This window comes from Coccinella septempunctata, chromosome 1 (genome assembly GCF_907165205.1).
Source record: "Coccinella septempunctata chromosome 1, icCocSept1.1, whole genome shotgun sequence".
NCBI classification, from domain to species: Eukaryota; Metazoa; Arthropoda; class Insecta; order Coleoptera; family Coccinellidae; genus Coccinella; species Coccinella septempunctata.
In genome coordinates, this window is record NC_058189.1 from 38,450,795 (window position 1) to 38,468,979 (window position 18,185).

At 34.9% G+C, this 18,185-nt stretch overlaps 2 protein-coding genes across 13 annotated transcripts in view; one reads left to right on the forward strand and one right to left on the reverse strand.

The window, feature by feature from the left end:
* LOC123312276 (F-actin-monooxygenase Mical) overlaps positions 1-13,363 on the forward strand; it is a 112,287-nt gene extending 98,924 nt beyond the window's left edge. For 10 of the 12 annotated variants that reach the window (XM_044896628.1, XM_044896690.1, XM_044896660.1 and 7 more), the window contains 7 exons: positions 5,481-8,429; positions 10,663-10,701; positions 10,981-11,116; positions 11,252-11,405; positions 11,463-11,743; positions 11,819-11,933; positions 12,521-13,363. In XM_044896628.1, the coding sequence (XP_044752563.1) occupies positions 5,481-8,429; positions 10,663-10,701; positions 10,981-11,116; positions 11,252-11,405; positions 11,463-11,743; positions 11,819-11,933; positions 12,521-12,608 (3,762 nt within the window). In that variant the 3' untranslated portion in view covers positions 12,609-13,363. The remainder of the gene's footprint in view (positions 1-5,480; positions 8,430-10,662; positions 10,702-10,980; positions 11,117-11,251; positions 11,406-11,462; positions 11,744-11,818; positions 11,934-12,520) is intronic. The other 2 variants (XM_044896677.1, XM_044896682.1) reach the window with 2 other exon arrangements.
* Positions 13,364-13,811: 448 nt separating this feature from the next.
* Positions 13,812-18,185, reverse strand: part of LOC123313090 (dynein regulatory complex subunit 3-like) — a 29,907-nt gene continuing 25,533 nt past the window's right edge. The window contains exons 5-7 of the mRNA XM_044897800.1: positions 16,011-16,403; positions 15,425-15,564; positions 13,812-14,043 (exon numbers count right to left, since the gene is read on the reverse strand). Of these exons, the coding sequence (XP_044753735.1) occupies positions 13,911-14,043; positions 15,425-15,564; positions 16,011-16,403 (666 nt within the window). The 3' untranslated portion in view covers positions 13,812-13,910. The remainder of the gene's footprint in view (positions 14,044-15,424; positions 15,565-16,010; positions 16,404-18,185) is intronic.

Genomic DNA, 18,185 nt, shown 5'->3' on the forward strand with positions numbered 1-18,185 from the left:
ACACTAAATTTGGGAGGCGTTTTGGCCAACAATCACGTATAAGCAATGGTCAGAGAGGTAAATATATAAATGTGTCTCGTGATGTTTTGATTAATTTTTGCTGCTTAATCCATTGCTGACGTGAGTGTTGTTTTCTTAACACAATATAACAAACACAACGATACACTTAGAGTCTAGTGTACCGAACGATTTAATTCAATTCTGATTTAATGTGGTATTAATCAACATTTGTAATATACAGAGTGGGTAAAAAATAACGCACAAAATCCATTTCTTCAATTTTAACTATATTCTTTTTTTTTCTGTTTTAACTTTTTTATTCGAATAAATATTTCTTCTTGTAACATAAGTACGTTGAAATATTCAAGTGAAGTATTCCTGAAACAGTTTCAATAAAGAAAGTCTATATAAACTTGTGTCCGGAAATGGCTCGTTCCGAAGATACAGAGTGTTGAAATTTTTTGTTCGTTTTTCAAAAAAAAACTTTGCAGAAAATAAATTATTTGCACGGAATTCGGTACTCGGGTTTTTTTGACGGGGGAAATCATAATTTACATGTAACATCTAGCTAGGGAGAGTTAAGTAAAAAAGGTACACTTCTTCAACAATGCTGAAGGTGATCTCGTTTTCGAGATATTTACAATTTTGTTTATCGGTGCATGTTATTTAGCTCCTAAGACGCTAAGTGAAGTTGCTAAGAAGATTATAGAAACTAAGTATGTGGTAGGTCTCGTCAAAATAAATTACTACTTTTTATCAAAAAATGAATTCTTTTCGAGATACAGATAGTTGAAATTTTTCAAAGCATGGTTGATTTTTGTCATAAGTTTCTTGCAATTTCAGTTATTTTCATCAAGTTTATAAAGACTTTCTTCCTTGAAATTGTCTCAGGAATATTTCAACGTCCTTACGTTACACCTTGTATACGCATGTATACATCATCAAACAGAATTTTTCATAATACATCAAAAACATCAATCACCCCTAAACTGTAGATCATTGACATGAAAATGCCTAAAATGTATAAACTTCTCACAAAAATTAAAGGACCAAAAGAAGAAAAAATTTGCACGTCTTCTTTCCAAAGTTTTCATTTCCACGTTTCTTATTCAATCAAGAGCTGAAATATTCTTTGCGTTTTTTCTCTAGGATGCTCCATTTTTCAGTTTCAAAATTTAAAACCGTTTGTTTTTCGAAAAACTACTCGAGTAGAGCAATCGAACAATGAATTTAATTACATCAAAAAGCTTTCCAGCTAGGATACAAGAATATTTTTTCAAAGAGATCAAATTTGTTTCTTATCTTTATTTCTTCGGAAAACGCCCTGTATCTGGTGAATGAAGCATTTCCAGACAAAAGCCCGAAGGACCTTTCCTACTCCAAATGACTCAGAGAACAATATTCACAATTAATTCAGATGCATACCACCCGCTGACATGGAGTGTTACGATCTGAACTGAACTGGCCAATTTGCCATCGTCAGGGCCACTAAGTGGGGAACGTTCCACCGAAGAAAAGCAGATGCTGACCATGGTTTCGGTCTCATTTGACCTCGTCAGAACAACATAGCTTCTTCTCCGATGGAAAAACGTTTGGAATTAATAGACTCTTATTATTCGGTGAAGCGTACTCCATTTGGGCCTTGACGATGGCAAATTGGCTAGTTCAGTTCAGACCGTAACACTTGATGATATCTATATGAGCGGGTGGTAAGCATCTGAATTAATTCTGTTTATTATATCTATTGCCTTTAGGCGTAATCTTTCCGAATTATTCACAATATTTATGAAACAGCCTGTATAAATGAAAAATAGAAAATCTTTCGCTCCGAAGTTTTTGCACTTTTTTCTCAATTTGGCACCTGGTTAATTTGAAATTTTCAAACAAATCTTTTTTATTGATCTTAGAGTTATATCGAATTGAAAAAGGTACACTGCACATTAGTACTATGTCACAAAAAGAAAGGGCTTCCATTAAGGAAACATCTCAAGTACCCTCAACTCCCCAAACAGTGCGCATGACAGACTCTTCAATTATTCAAAAAAGTTGTGTAATTCGTAATAAAATTCTACTTTCTCCAGCATTTTTCCACTTAATGCATAGAGATACCGAAAATGAATTTTGTGCATTACATTTCACTCACTTTGTCTTATGAATAAACGATTATCCTGAATTGAATTATTTGGTGCGTACAGCTACCAGTATAAAAATACATAGTTCTTATACGCAAATGATGCAATAATAAGCGGCGATTAATTCATTTCTAAACTGTTGAACCTCCTATATTATAATCCTGTTTGATTATTTTGTTTTGAATGAACATTCTATCAGAATTTTAAGATTCATGTTAACCAAATTTTTAGTTAATTCACAAAGAGTGAAGAAATATTATGGGAGGGTTATCATGCAGGGTATATGTATGTTCGTGAGTTCGAACGATTTATATACAGGGTATTCCAACTTGAACATGTCCCCCTTAACATTGGATTTTTGTAAATCTCGTTGGCGCCATCAATTTTTGTTTGGTAGAGGGTGTGTTTTTATTAGGAATATAACTTCCCACAACTCATCACCCTTGCGTCCAAAACTACTTCTTCAAGTTATTAAGAAGGGAATGTGCGCTGAATGACATTTCAGATGTGGTTCCAAACTGAGTATTATGATAATTTATGTTTATTTATACTTTGATTGGGAAGAATAAAATTGTCGTGAGAACATCAATGGCCAATTTTTCAATTGAATATACTGAGTGTTCTTAGAAGAATAGCTAACATTTGAGGGAGTGATTATTATACCCTTCAAAAAAAAACTTCATATGAACGAATGTCGTTAACGTCCTAACTTTTGGGATGAAGTTTCTGATGTGGTAATTATTGGCAGGTAAAATCAGTTACATCTTTGTAACTTGAATAACATTTGGTATGTTTGACTTACTCAGAAGCTTGGTAAAACCTTTTCCATGCAAAAGTCACTCTAAGAATTTTGCCTTGTAAAATGTTCCTAAGTAAAAACCAACAAATTATTTATTGAAAATTCATAAATGTTTTTATGATCTACCCTACCCTCCCCTATTGAAATTTCAACGTTTAAGGATGCAATGCATGAATAAATTCATAAAGGTTGTTTCATTGGAAAACTGAAATAAGCAAAAGGGTATCGAGGTGGTTCGAGATATACCACATTTATTGGCTCTGACTGACTTTGTAACCTGTAACCTAAGTTGTTTTATTAATTTTGTTCATTTCTTCTTTATATTATAACAAGCAAACCATACTGTACATTTACTTAATATTTGGCACACATGTTTTTTATTCGAATAAATCACTCAATAATCAAAAGAAAAATCCAGGTCTGGGTTGAGAAATTTCAAAACAATTGTATTTTTGAAGAAACACTTTATATATCGAAATCTTGAAAATCCGTTTGCATATTTATAAAGAACACAAAAAAACTTGTGCTTCACATTCTTGCGCAGACTACTTTCCTACAAAAATTTTTAACTAAAAAGTGAAGTTTTTGATAATTTTGATTCTGAAAATTGGTGACTTTTAATGATAAATTATTAGTAATATTGAATCCATTATTATTCGGAAATTACTAATTAATAATCAAATACATTGGTTTAACTTCTTATAGTTGCAAATTTACCCATTGTTTTATTCATTTTGCAGATATGTACTTGTATTTGAAGAAACTAAATTAATGTCCTTTGTACATAATTCAAAATTGATATTGCTTGAATGTTGTTTTTGAATGTTCAGTGAAATATTGGAGGAGAATTAGTCCAATTTCATCCTATTTTGTGAATTTTTTGTTTTGTTCAATTTTTTTCAATAATGTACATTCTAATTTGAACATTTATGTACATTATTAGAAAAAACGATTAAACAAAACAAACATTTTTCAAAAAAGAATGGAATCGATATTATCCTTCTCAATTATTTTACTGAAACATCAGAAGATAATATTCAAGCTACGTAAATTCTGAATTATGTACATATGGGACATTCTTTTTTTTCTCTTCAAATTACAAGTAGCAGCAAAATAAACAAAGGGGTAAGTTTGCAACTATAAAAAGGGAATCAAATGTATTTAATGATCAATTAGTAGTTTTAGAACAATTGTGGATTCAATGTTTCTATTGATTTATTATTGAAACTCAATTTTTGGTAACAGAGAGATCTCAAAAATTTCACATTTGAATTGAAAATTTGTGCAGTGAAAGTGTATGTGTGAAGCACATGTTGTACTTTACGTTTTTTCTAGTCTTTTCAAATATGCAATTGAATTTTCAAAAATTCGATATACAGGGTGTTGTTTAGAGTACATAATCGTTTCACAATTTTTTGTAAACCCGGACCTGGGTTTCCTTGTGAATTGAGCTTTGCATAAGAAACATGTGTGTCAAATATAAACAAAATGTAAAATGTGGTTTGCTCCCTATGAAACCAGGAAGAAATGAACAAAATTCCTTAAACACCCTGTATCTCGGTTACGGAGACAGTCAGGGCCAATAAATGTGGTCTAGAGCCACCTCGGTACCATCTATTCTGCCGTCCTAACATAAAAGGTCCTATCTGCAAAATTTAGGTTTCGAGAAAATCCGGGGTTTTTGTTTCTTTTCATGGTAGAACACATAGTATTTTAACAAACTTTTCATGTTTTATTTTATATATTGTCGAAGAATAGCATTTGATTGCAAAACATAATTTTGATTTATCTCTTTCCGGTTAGTAGATGTTTGATTATATTATATTACATTCATCACATTTTGCAGATAGGACCTTTGTTGTTAGCAAAGCAGTATTCGCCTCTTGAGTATTTCCGTTTCCCAATGAAACACCCTGTAGGATAATGATTTTTTTGATTCCTTTTTACGTGACTTTGTACCCATTACAAATACCCTGTATATTCGTTACTATAAGGCGGTGAACACATATGAGCGGCCGCGGCCGCGATCACGATCACGATCGTGAGACATCGCGACTGAACCCCGCTCTATCGCTGAACAGATCGTGATATTACGTGCGGAATATGACATTTGCATGGGACGCTTCTCGATCGTGATCGTGATCGTGGCCGCGGCCGCTCATATGTGTTCACCGCTTAATTCATATATCTATTATAATGATAGATATAGACATACTTCAATTCAATATTTTACATAGAAATATTTGACACCTATGATGTGGTGACTCATTTATTTGTCTGTGATTATTCTGTTTGTTTTTTGTCTGTATTTCGAACGGAGTGTAAATCGGTCACATTTTCAATGATTCTGAAATGATTGATTTTCTGCATCTTCTAGTCTTATTTTTGAAAAAGAAGCTATGCTTAATGCAATCGGCTTAATATTGAAATAATAAAAATCTTGACTGCAGATAACTACAGCTTCTCAGCGAAAAATATGTGACCATTAAATTTGCACGTGACGATTTCCTTCGCGGTAAATTGAGTATACATTAATTTGAAATTTACAGGTATTCTCAGATGAGAACAGCAGTGATGCGTCCAGCGAAATTCAGAACTCTGCTACGGAAATATCGACCGATTCCGAGTTTGCTCAAGATGATCCTACTCCAACAAGTGAGGTTCCGGCAATTCTCCTCAACGATCTTTACATAAACACAACCAGAGGTTCCTCATCGAACCGGCCCAAAAAAATTCAGGTGACCAGCGGCTTTCTACAGAAACCCTCCAATGGAAAGGCACTCAAGCAAGACATTGAGTTGAAACTGACACCTCTCGTATCTCCTGCGCCAAGTTTGAGGAAACTCACGTCATCTATTAAACCACCATCCGAACCATATGCTTTGAATAGGACACAGAGCACTGGGGGTATTGCCACTAAGGTTTCCCTCGAACTCAAAAAGAAATATTTATTAGGTGAATCCATTGGTGGCAGCGGCGGTGGTAATATTCAGAAGTCTGGCAGCGCATCGACTCTTGATACCAAGTTGAAATCTTTCTGTTCGAACATCTCGGACTGTCAGAAGTTGTTGAAACCTGCTCCAGAAATAAGCGCGAGTATGCAGACTTTCTGCAAGAAACTCGATGAGAACATATCGCCAATCCTCAGTCCATTAACAGTCAAAACTTTCAGTAAACCAACGAGTCCTATAGAATCGAATGAAAATGAAGAAAATAAGAATTTACCACCACCTGATCTCATCAACGTTACAGTTACTGAAAAGAAAGAGGAAAAAGACGTTTCAGTGTTTGAGAATGAAACTGAAGGCCGTCCAAGGAGTCCACTTCATGAAACATCCCTCATTGTACCTGAAATCGATTGGAAAAAAGTTTCGCATTGCGCGGAAAGCCTGTCTTCCTCCTCAACCACTTCTTCTTCAAGCGATGAACAGATAAAAACTCCCAACCTCTCGCATAAAAATATTCCAACAGTTGAAGTTTGCGAAGTGGAAGACTGTCAGGAAATAGTGAAAAATTCGCATGAAACCTCACAAAAATCTATCTCAAGTGACAAAAAACAGTTGAATCAACCTAAGACACTACCAGGCTTGAAAACTGACGCAAAGAAGATACCACAAGAAGCTGGTTATCAAAAAATGTTATCACAGGATGATAGATCAAGTGCATGCAGCACACCAATATCAGTTGGAGATGATATGACGAATGCGTTCACAGAAACCGAATTATCTGATTGGGCAAGGGACGGTGGGGTATCGGACGATCTAGAAGGCGTCGCTTTCGATTTGAACGAGGAGGAGCCACGGAAACAAACAATACCCGACTTGCACACTATTGGTCATATTTGTGGAAAAACAGAAGAAGAAAACGAAAAAGAACCTCTAAGTGCCAATTTTGACAGTATCGAATTCATGGATACCTGTACAGAAAGTAACAGCGAAGAAGGAGTTGTTAATAGTATAACGTACAACATATTGAATAACGAAGAAATCGCAGAAGATAGTTTGAATCCAATCATCAATAACATTGTAGAAGCACAAAACACTGTTATTACCGAGATGAAGATCAAGAATTCCGGTTATTGCATAATAGCTTCCGACAACAACAATTTCGGAGGTAAGGTTGTGAATTTGAGACCTGCGGATGTTGAACATCTGAAACAGAACCAAAATCTTTGCGAACGCGAAGAGGACAGCTTATTAGTAGTAGAAACAACTACTGAGGAGAATACTTGTAGTGATTCTACCGTGAAAAACGTTACGGAAATACCGAAAGATTTCAACTCGGCATCGAACACTCAAAAACAGAGGTTGGAGGAGAAATTGAGCCAATTGAAAAAGGAGAAAGAAGACATATTACTTCAGGCGAGAATCGAAAAAGAAATAGAAAAAAAGGAAAAAGAGAACGAAACGAAAGATATACGAAATATCGAATTCGATGAACACTGCCAAAGGTTGCAATCAAAGGTTGATTTCGGAAATGTGAAAGATTCGATTGATATCAGAAAGTCTAGGAGAAGAAGTAAAGATTCACCCCAGAAGCCGGATTTCATCCAAGAGGAAAAGCAATGTTTGGAACTAAAAAATTCTTTGAAAGATATCACATTGAATTTATCGCCCACTATCAAAACTCCCGATCAAATATACAATAAAGAAGTTATAGAAAAAGAAAGAAATGTAAACCAAAGACTTGTCCAAGAAATGGTTATGAGTAAAATGAGGGCGGAAAATAAAGCACTGGATAGAAAGATTAGAAATAGACCAACAACGAATATTCTAAATAAAACTGTCCAGTTATCAAAATCTGCAACTGCCGATATCGCCAAAATGAACATGGGCAATTTAGACAATTCCATGAAAAGAATTGTCGAGCACACTTCTGGTAATTTTGTGCTGAAAGAGAAAGAACCGATCGTTGGAATGAGTTCTTTACAAAAATCGCAGACCAGTCCAAATGTTCTGGGGGACAACAGAAGTATATACGACTTGGAAATTACACCCATAGCGCCTCCTAGATCGAAAGATTTAAAGAATGCTACTGATAAATTGAAGTCTGAAGCAAGGGCGAGAGCTAAAATGTTATCGAATGAAGAATTAGGTCTGAGTCCAGAAGATAAATTACTGAGGTTGAGAGAAAAATCAAGAAGATATGAACGTAGCGCTAACTCTGAATGTTCCGAGTTTCAACTATATCCCACAGCGTTGAATTCTCAAACGCCAGTTTCTTCCAAAGATGCTTCGAGGAAAAGTAGACCAATTAGTGAATATTTACCAAAATACGACAACAGAAAGAGTTTCAGTCCGGTTGGAGGCAAGGGCAATGATAAAAAAATGTGTCGATCTGATTCAAATTTGTTCAGAACGGTGAATGATAAGGACAAAGTGAAAGATGAAAGTCCAAAAAAGGGAATCAAGTTCACGAAAATTATGGATCTATTCTCTAAGAAGAGCCCAAAAGGATTATTCTCGAAGATTTCACCTAAATCTAAGGATGTTTCAAAGGTAATTCAATCTCTTTTTATTCTGCTCAGTTAAGAGGTTTCCCTCAAATTTGAAACTTAAAACAGATAATAATGAAAATTGACTTACGATATTGAAGTAAGATTTTAATAACATCAATAATTAATCATCATTAGGTTATATCACAAGCAAATGAAATTTCAATAATACATTGATTTGATTTCTGAGTCGAGTTTATCGTAATCATAAAATATTTTTTCAGCCGACCTCTTAATAATAGCACTGTTTGACGTACACGAAATTAGCTGTTAATGAACCCTTTTATTAATGAAAAAGACGAAATTTTCGTGTCTGCTCTAAATACTTTATTAAAAATTGCTACATATGTTTCGGCTCTTACAAAATTAGGGCCATCTTCAGGCATATGTTTAAAATTATAACCGAAATAATTTGCACCCTTTTATTGGTTAATTTCCTATTAATGCATTATTGTCATGGGTAAACGAACATAGAAGTATTCAGCAGCATCCCAAATAATTATTTTAATTGTATGTGTCGCATTGATTTTCCTAGTACCTAGCGGTTGAATTGAGAAGAGATGAATTGTGGAGGTTGCAGAAAAATTGTGATGGTTAGACAGAAATCAATATATCTATGTACTACAACTCCAGATTCCACCAGCTCCACATATTCTTTAACAGATATTATAGGGAACAATATCAGTAGGTCCTTTCGTTTGCATAAAAAATGTAGCACTTTCCTACACTCGATTTTAGTATTCGTTAGCTGTTTGAATTTACACCAGTGTAGAGGAGGTGTAGTTTATCTACATCTCCTTCTGACTATGTGTAGATAACCTACACTTCCTCTACACTGGTGTAAATCAAATCGAGTGTAGAAAAGTGCTACACTTTTTATGCAAACGAAAGGACCTAATGTGATTTACTCAATAAATTATCTCAATCATTAATCGCTTCCATTAATAACCTAGTCGATTAAATAACTATTATTTCATAATATTTTGGTTTTTCATTGAAATAGCGCCTGCAATTCTACCACTACAAGTCAGCGCACAATCAAATCAGTAAAGAAATGGTACACATAGTGAAATATACACGCATACCGATTCCGATAGTGACTTTCACCGACATTCCGAAACTTTATAATAGTTATTTATGCAACCAGTTGGGAAAAGCATTATTTTTCGTAGTGAGCCAATTTCTGTGCAACGAACGAAAAATAGTGTTTTCCAACATGTTTCACGCAATAATTTTTCCAATTTTGAATAAAATGTGGCTATGAATTCAAATTAAAAGTATCAAAAACATATCCTTACAGATTCCGTCGAAATCGTTTAGTGACGATCAATTTTTCACTAAATTGCTATGGAAGCAAGTATCGTTTCATGATCATTTGCGAAATATTTTACTTTTCGTAACTGGTTACTGATTGATCTAGTTATTTGCATGGAAAGGACAAGAGATCAGTTTTTAAATATATTTATTTTTGCTATGGAAGAAAATTGAATTATTTACACATAATATGCTGTTGCTTGAGAAATTTAATATTTTCAGTACGAATAGATAGGAAGTATGTAAATTTTTCAATATGCCACTGCCTTAGTGTCGCCCTAGATACAGAAACATCGAATGTGTTTACTACAAAACATTCATTTGTAGCACTGAATGTCCATTCCATGTATCTAAGTTCTAAGGGATACATAGGCTTAATTATATTAAGTCTATGGTCCGAAAGTGTCTAATATATTTTAGTGTTTAGAATATCAGAGCTACTGTTTGAATGAGCAGCTCTCAATTCTAAATAGTACTGATACTCCCTTTCTCCTCTGTTTTTCGATCACTTTTGGCATTTTTGATATATCAATTCATTGCTGTGGCAACGTCATGTTGAAATGAAAGACTCTTCATGAGTGCCAACCTTGCACCGTTCTAGTTACAAAAACTTAAGAAAATTATTTCATGGCCAATCGAGTGCTTTTATAGAAGTGAATGGAGTATATGTGATCCTTTATATTTCAGTAGAGCCAAGTCGTGAAATGTTGTATTTTTGTTGAGAAACTTTTCAAACCGAATCACAGAAAGTTAACATAACTGGACATATTAGAAAATGTACTCTTGTGTAAAAACACTGGTGCTACTTTTGAAATAGAATAGATGACATACTGATATACTACCACAAACATAAACTCGATAGTGAAAACCATTTGCCATATTCAGAACTCTTCATAAATTCTTACCAATTTTTCAACTTTCAGTCATGCCCAACATTATTTGAGTGGACGCCAATGACAACGGTATTTGTGAAGTTTTATATTGTGTAGCATGGTTTAATTTAATTTTTTTTATTTCGTTTTTGTTCAGTTTGCATGGTTCGTTCCCCATTTTGGTCGTAAATTGTTACTCGTTATTATTTATTAATTAAGTAGGTACCAGATTTGAGTATTCTACCGCTTTTTATGTGTTTGATTTTCTAACAAATCGTTTGCTTGAAAAGTTTGTGTTAATTTTGACTTGATATTTATTTGGTGAATATTGATAATTGTTGGTGTTCCTTCAATTTTTGTTAATTCTAGGAAAAAGTATCTTTGCCTAAAGGAACTAAAATGAAAGGTGTCCAAGAAGTTTTACCTCAAAGAAGTAGCCCAGAAATACCTCCGCCAGTGCCTCCGTTACCTCTTTGTTATACAGAGAGCCTTCTTCGACGATCAGGTAATCAAACTATTCAACTTTTTCTTTTTGATTGGGTAATTCCTAAAAATGTTATTTACGTAAATATATTTGTAACATTTTTTCAATTACCTCTTTGTAATTCTTTTCTTGAATATGAATTTAATTTCGATCTAGAAGACAGCTCAGATGACGATTTCAAATGCAGTAAAAAAAGTTCCTCGGAAAATCTTGGAGGTCCAGTAAATTTGGATGATTCCGTGTCCAGTTTAACGGAGAGACATTCTTGTAAAAGGAGCAGGAGATCAGTCAGAGAGGCACAACTCAAAAGGTGCATACATTTCCAACTATTTATATAATTGTTGTTTATTCCATAATATTATTCTAGACATCGAATGGCCCAAGAAATTCAACGTAAGCTAGAAGAGACCGAAGTGAAAACTAAAGAACTCGAGGACAAGGGTGTAATGATAGAAAAAGCGCTCAGAGGAGAAGATGGTGAAGGCTCTTCTAAACAGGAATCGGAGCTACTTCAGGAGTGGTTCGACATAATGCGTGATCGAACTGAATTGCGTAGATACGAAAAGGAACTTATGGTCAGAGCGCAGGAATTAGAACTGGAGGACAGACATGCTCGACTTCAGCATCAGCTCAGGAAAAGGCTGAAAGGTATGTTTTTTTCTGATTTCAAAATTCGAATTTAGTCCAATTTTTGAATAATGGAAATGTTACGTTTTTCCCTAGAAGAGAACAAAAGTGAAGAAGACAAAGAGATAGATTATAAAATCATCAATGAGATGCTCGAAATAGTGTCCAAGAGGGATTCCCTTATTGCTTTGCTCGAGGAAGATAGGTTGAGGTAAGTTTTCAAAAGTATGACATTGCAGGATTCATTGGACTATTTCCAATATGGATTATTTTGTTTCATCATTTACGGACACAATCTTTTCAATTGGACATAGTAAAAATAAAATGTCCATTTTGTTAGTACTCAAGGCCGTACTCAGGGGGTGGTCAGAGGGGTTGAAACTCCCCCCGAAATTTTTCGTAAATGAGTATAACCGGTTCCTTCCTCCATGCAGATTCGGTACTCCCAAGACACCCTGCGCCAACCTTCCTTTCGATCTTCCCAGCTTCACTAACGCCTGTGTTGAAATGGTCATTAAGTTTTTTAAAATTCTTCAACCTTTTCCCCAGTTTTATTAATTTTTATTTCCGTCAGAAGCTTCTACGAACTATTTATTAGAAAACATGACTGCAAAGCAACCTACTGAACTCGACGTTATACTCTAACTAAAATATCCAGGATCTCAAAAAAAAAAGAGAATAATTTTTTAGTTTTGATTCTATAGGCAAAGAGCTCTTTGCTATAGGTGCTCTTTATTCTTGAACATTGATTCGATCAAACACATTTTTTGTAACTTTCTCACATGAGAATTCTTTCAGGTACCTCTCTGAAGATCGAGATTTTGAAGAACAAATGCTCGCCAAAGATCTTCATCTCACACCAAAATGGAAAACCAGTGAAAAATAAGGAGTTGTTCTTGCAGTGATGTGATAAAAATATAGTTAACCTTTTTTTTAATACGCGAAAATTACCTAGAAAAATAAATTTTGCTTTATATTTCTCGGCGGAAATATGGCAATATGTAAAAAATTGCTTACTTGGTCTATATTGTAGAGATAAACAGGGTGTTGCAGAATATGTATTGATAACAGTTATATTCTTGATGCTGAGATAAGAAACCCATTCGTATTACTACAAAAGTGAAATAACGAAATTTCGAAAATAATGGTGCTGAATTGGAAAATTTCAGTTATAAGAATTGTAAATCAATGAAGTTGACATTGAAACCTCCCTGAATCATGCATATTTATTTGGTTTCACATGCTCGTTTTTGAAAATGTAGTGAAATTATAATTTCTTTAGAATTTATGGCCTATTACGTATTATTTATATTATGTGTTCCCGTTTAAGTTGAATTTTTTAAATTTTATACATCACATTGTTTTTTGTGAATGAAAGAATTGTGTGATACATTTATTCTGGAGCTGTATTGCTTCTCAGTATATACTAGCACTCATAGCTAGATTAATTTTTCATTAAACTGTAGGTATTGAAATGTAATTTATTACCATTAGAAAAATATATTTTACATCATATTGTATGTGTAGAAGGTACTTATTATATTTTAGTGTTAATTTACGTGATATTGAAGTGAAAAACTTTGAAATAAATATTTTGGTAATTGTCATTGACATTGCTCATTAAACTTTTATTAACAAAAATTCTGGAATTTTTCATGTTGATTCTGCCTTTTTTCCCAGGTTTTCTATTTTTCTTACAAATTGAACAGAAAACAAGAGCTATGGTCTCTGAAAGTGCAGTTATTTTTTGGGTTGAAACTAGGTGAGCAGACTATAAGTATTAGAACAAATTTATTTAATCATTACAATAAGTTCATTTGTCTCCTAGTGTATAATATACAATTCACAGAATAAATGTGGTGAGATGTGTATTATTTGATTGAGGGGGACAGGCAAAAATCTTGCAATTGTAATATTTGTACACTGGTGATCAACATCTCTTGCGAAACCAGGTAGCAAGACAGTCCTCCAAAACTCAATTCTGTTTTTTCTTTGATGGAATTGATTTTTCAATCGAAAGAAGCAGAAATAAACAGTTTTGCCTCATATGTAATACTTTTTATTATAGATACATGATAGGTATACGTGAGGAATTTCCTCCTCGCTTTTCTGCTACCTACTAAAGATTTTAGTATTATTTGAATTAAATTCTTCATAGGTGTCCCATACGGTAACGAAACATAATTATTCATTCCATAAGACCAAGTGTTAAAACTTGGTTTTCCAATATGGCGTTGGCTAAAGTATCGAATTCCTCCCTTTGCACATCCATGAAATGACTTATTTCCATGACCTTATCCCTATTTCGATTTGTTTCATCCCTGAAAACAATTGAGAATACATATTTATAATTGGAACTTTTCTTGTGGTTTTCAGTAGCGATTTTTTTAATAATTTGTCGCCAAAAAACTATATGGTCTCGCATGCTATCAATTTGCAGGCTCAATTAATTATAATTAAACTATTAAGTTTTTTCGTCCTTGAAACATAAATATATACCGTCAAACGGGGTGAAGGGGATATAGCAGGGTGAAGTGGATCAACCGTGCTTTCCTTCTTTGTCTCTACCTATATGAAGACCGCCTAGAGTGTAAAGTACAGTTATATACCTTCATTCAGTGGCGCAGCCAAGATTTTGTTTGGGGGGGGGCTTTACACCGTTTGTTTGTACTAGAAAAAAATTTTAATTGTTGGTATCTTTGGAGGAGAGTTGCCCACTTTCCTAGCTGCGCCAGAGCATTCATTCAAAAGACTGTTTTCATGTTCGTTAGAAATTTATTTTTTTTGTTTATTGTATTTTGTTTTGAAACAAAACATGTTTAGTTTCACACAGAAAGAATAAAGTTTTTTTTTATTTTTTCAATGGTTCTAGTTCTGATTTCACAGCACCTGTTGGTCTTAGGACTCAAAATAGATTTTTTTTTTCATTTCATCTGATCCACTTCCACCCTTGTATAGTTGAAGTGAATATCCATGGATTTTTAAAATGTGATCCACTTCACCCCAAAATACGAGGTGAAGTGGATCGCACTTCAACCAAAAAAATTTCAAAAACTGTGCTGCCAAAAATTTTGGTGAATAAGCCAATCGATAGCAAAAGGATCATAGAATCTATATTATAAACGCCAGCCCGCTCACACTGATACTACACTGATAATTGAAATAACATTACCAAAAGTGCAGCAATAAAAGATAAGATATCGATTGAAATTTATTTTGGGAGGATTTTGAATCTCTTCATAAACTTTTTAGGGTTTTCACTCCCAATCTCTGAAACAAAATCAATTAGAAATGAAATCAACGATTTGCTCCTGCGTAAATTCTTGCACTAATTTGTCAGGAGCAAATTAACTAGAAAAAATTGTTGCCTGACAATGAACTTAAAATAAATAACGACAATTCAGAAGATTTTCAAAAGTAGATTTTTTCGTCTGATGAAGGAGTCTGATATATAGACTCCGAAACGTTACTAAGAATTATAATTTCAACGTTATTTATTTTAAGTTCATTGTCAGGCAACAATTTTTTCTAGTTAATTTGCTCCTGACAAATTAGTGCAAGAATTTACGCAGGAGCAAATCGTTGATTTCATTTTTAATTGATTTTGTTTCAGAGATTGGGAGTGAAAACCCTAAAAAGTTTATGAAGAAAAGATAAGATGTTATCAGAAAAAACAAACGCGATATAGATGTATTGACTTACTTTTCTAAATTGGTCACCAACTTTTCTAACCATTCTCTTGCGTTATTTATTAATGTGTCTTCACGTGTATCAATCAAAAGGGCATGGACATCATGACTAGCACCCAAAGCATTTGCCAGAGTGTCCTTGTCAGCCATGATCTGAAATATTTAAGTAAAGAATATGTTACTACTTACTGTAGTAAATGAGAATAATAAAATAAAAGCCTCTCTTGCATTTTCTAACGAGCCCGCTCTACCTACACAACCATGTAATGTAATGAGCAAAAGAAAAACTAACCTTAGTATACAGATTCAGAAAGGTTAGCTGTAGCTATATACTATATATACTATACTACTTTATAGTAGTATATATACGGGCTTTATAGCCCGTTTGTAACAGCCGAAAATTCTCTGGAGAATTCTTTAAAGAATTTTGGCAAGAAAACGGCAGAAGTTATTTTGTATGCAACTGATCTGTGAATTCTACCGTAAGTACGTATGTAACTGCAGATAATTCACGGTGAATGAATTCACGAGTAAATTCTCTAGAGAATTTTCGGCTGTTGCAAACGGGCTTAAGCGAGGAAATAAAAATGTGCATTCACTTCTCGAAGCGCTGGCGGAATTTGTGGGTCTTCTGTCATGCTGATGTTAACATGATATCTTTTGACAATCTCGGCCACCGCATCGCTAAAATCCGATTCTAAATCCCTGATTCGAGTAAATAGACCTTGAGCCGCTTCGATGAAATTATTTATGAGGTCCGTCAGTGTATGTTCGAAAGTTTCATTCACATCTACCATCTGTTCGAACAATTCAAGTTCCATCTTCATCAGGGATTTCCATGTACTCTGCACGAGATTCTGGAAGATTTCAGCTTGAATCTCTACTGTTTGGTTATAGTCTTCTATATTAGCTATTTGGACGAATCTTTCTTGGCCTTGACGGATTTCTTCGAATATATCATCTTTCTTCTCTAGAAAATCCTCCATGTAAGCCTAAAATCGGGGTTATTAAACATATAACAAACAATCACATAGTCAAATGAAAGTCGAAAAATTTCTTTCATGTTTGGTAGTTTCGATAGGTTTACAACGGGGTTTCTGCCTCGGGGTTTTCCCTCAAGCGTGTGATGGCCTCTAGTCGAAGACGAGGTTCTCTGCTATCGTGCTATCTAGGGTGTTAGCGATAACTATTGAAGGTCAAACTCTGGGTTCAAAAATTCATTCATTATCATCAATCATAAAATCCACCAATGGAAAGAAATTAATCATATATCAGTCAAATAAAAGTTCATTAGATGAAAATAGAAAATAGTCTCCTACACACAGACAGCAGTGAGAAGTGGTTATTTCACAGAGTGAATTGAACTGAAGAAAAGGGGATCCGATCTCGAAGGCGCCCTGGATGTTCCCCAATCGTTCGCTAGCCAGAACCAAACTTCAAGTTATCGGAAAATGTGTACGGAATTCAGCCTAAAAAATTACAGGTTTTTCGTCTTTCTTGGGTCTCGCGCACCGCCATACTTCCGGTGCCGTGAGAACTCGGATAGGACTGGGTTAGTTCTCCGTTCGTTCGCGTCTTTCCAGGGGCTCACACGCCGCCAGTCGGACTACTTCCGGTGCCGTAAGAAGTCGGACAGGATGGGTAATCACTCAATGTGTGGCTCAAATTTAATAGTACGTGAAGCGTTTAAATTCTTAAATTGTAGCGCTATTATGAAGTCTAATAAAGTCCTTTCATACCAACAACACCCCTAGAATACAGCATAATAATGGCTCTACAACCGACCATTTCTTAACCAACTCTGGAATAAAACAAGGCTGCGTGTTAGCGCCTTTAATGTTCAATATTTGCACCATTTCGTACAAAGTTTATCACGGAACTTCAATATGCAGACGACTGCATACTTATCGCTAGCAGCTCAGAGGATCTACAGATAATATTGGACACCTATAAACATATATACGAAGTTTTAGGCCTTAGACTCAATATCGACAAAACCAAAATCCTGGTAAGTCCGCCAGAAAGCCTTCAAACAGATATCAGCCTGCAAAGTGAAACTCTAGAATAGGTCGAGCAGTTCAAATACTTGGGAAGCTTCATAAATACTAGGGCTTACCTACCTAGACACGGAAATACACAACCGTATCAATTATGCATCACGGGCATTCTGGAAGCTAAAGGACAGAGTGTTTCAAAATCACGACCTATATCTGAAGACCAAGACAGCTGTTTATAAAGCAGTGGTCCTCCCATTGCTTCTTTACGGAAGCGAAAGCTGGACACCCTACAGGCGACATATTAAACAGTTTGAACAAACGCAACAACGTCATCTACGACAAATAATGCACATCAGATGGTTCCATAAAGCTTCTAATGCAGAAGTCTTGCAACGCGCGAGTTGTACAACAATTGAGACTCAAGTAACGAGGGCCCGAATCAGATGGAGCGGCCACATTCTGAGGATGCAAGACACAAGACTCCCCAAAATAGCTCTGTATGGCGAATTCACGGAGGGAGCCCGGAAACCAGGAGGCCAGTATAAGCGGTTTGAGGACATACTACATCAATCCCTAAAATCAGTTAATGCCAATCATAACTGGGAACAGGTCACAGTGGAGGTCTTTGGTACACAGTTATAATGAAGGATTCAACGGCGGCCAGATCTGGTTGGTGACTATCCATGCCCGGAGTAAGGAAGGATCTGTAGGTCACAGTTGGGTCCGTTCAGTCACAAGGGGGCACACAGTCGCAATTAGCGAAATTAAAAGTCTGTT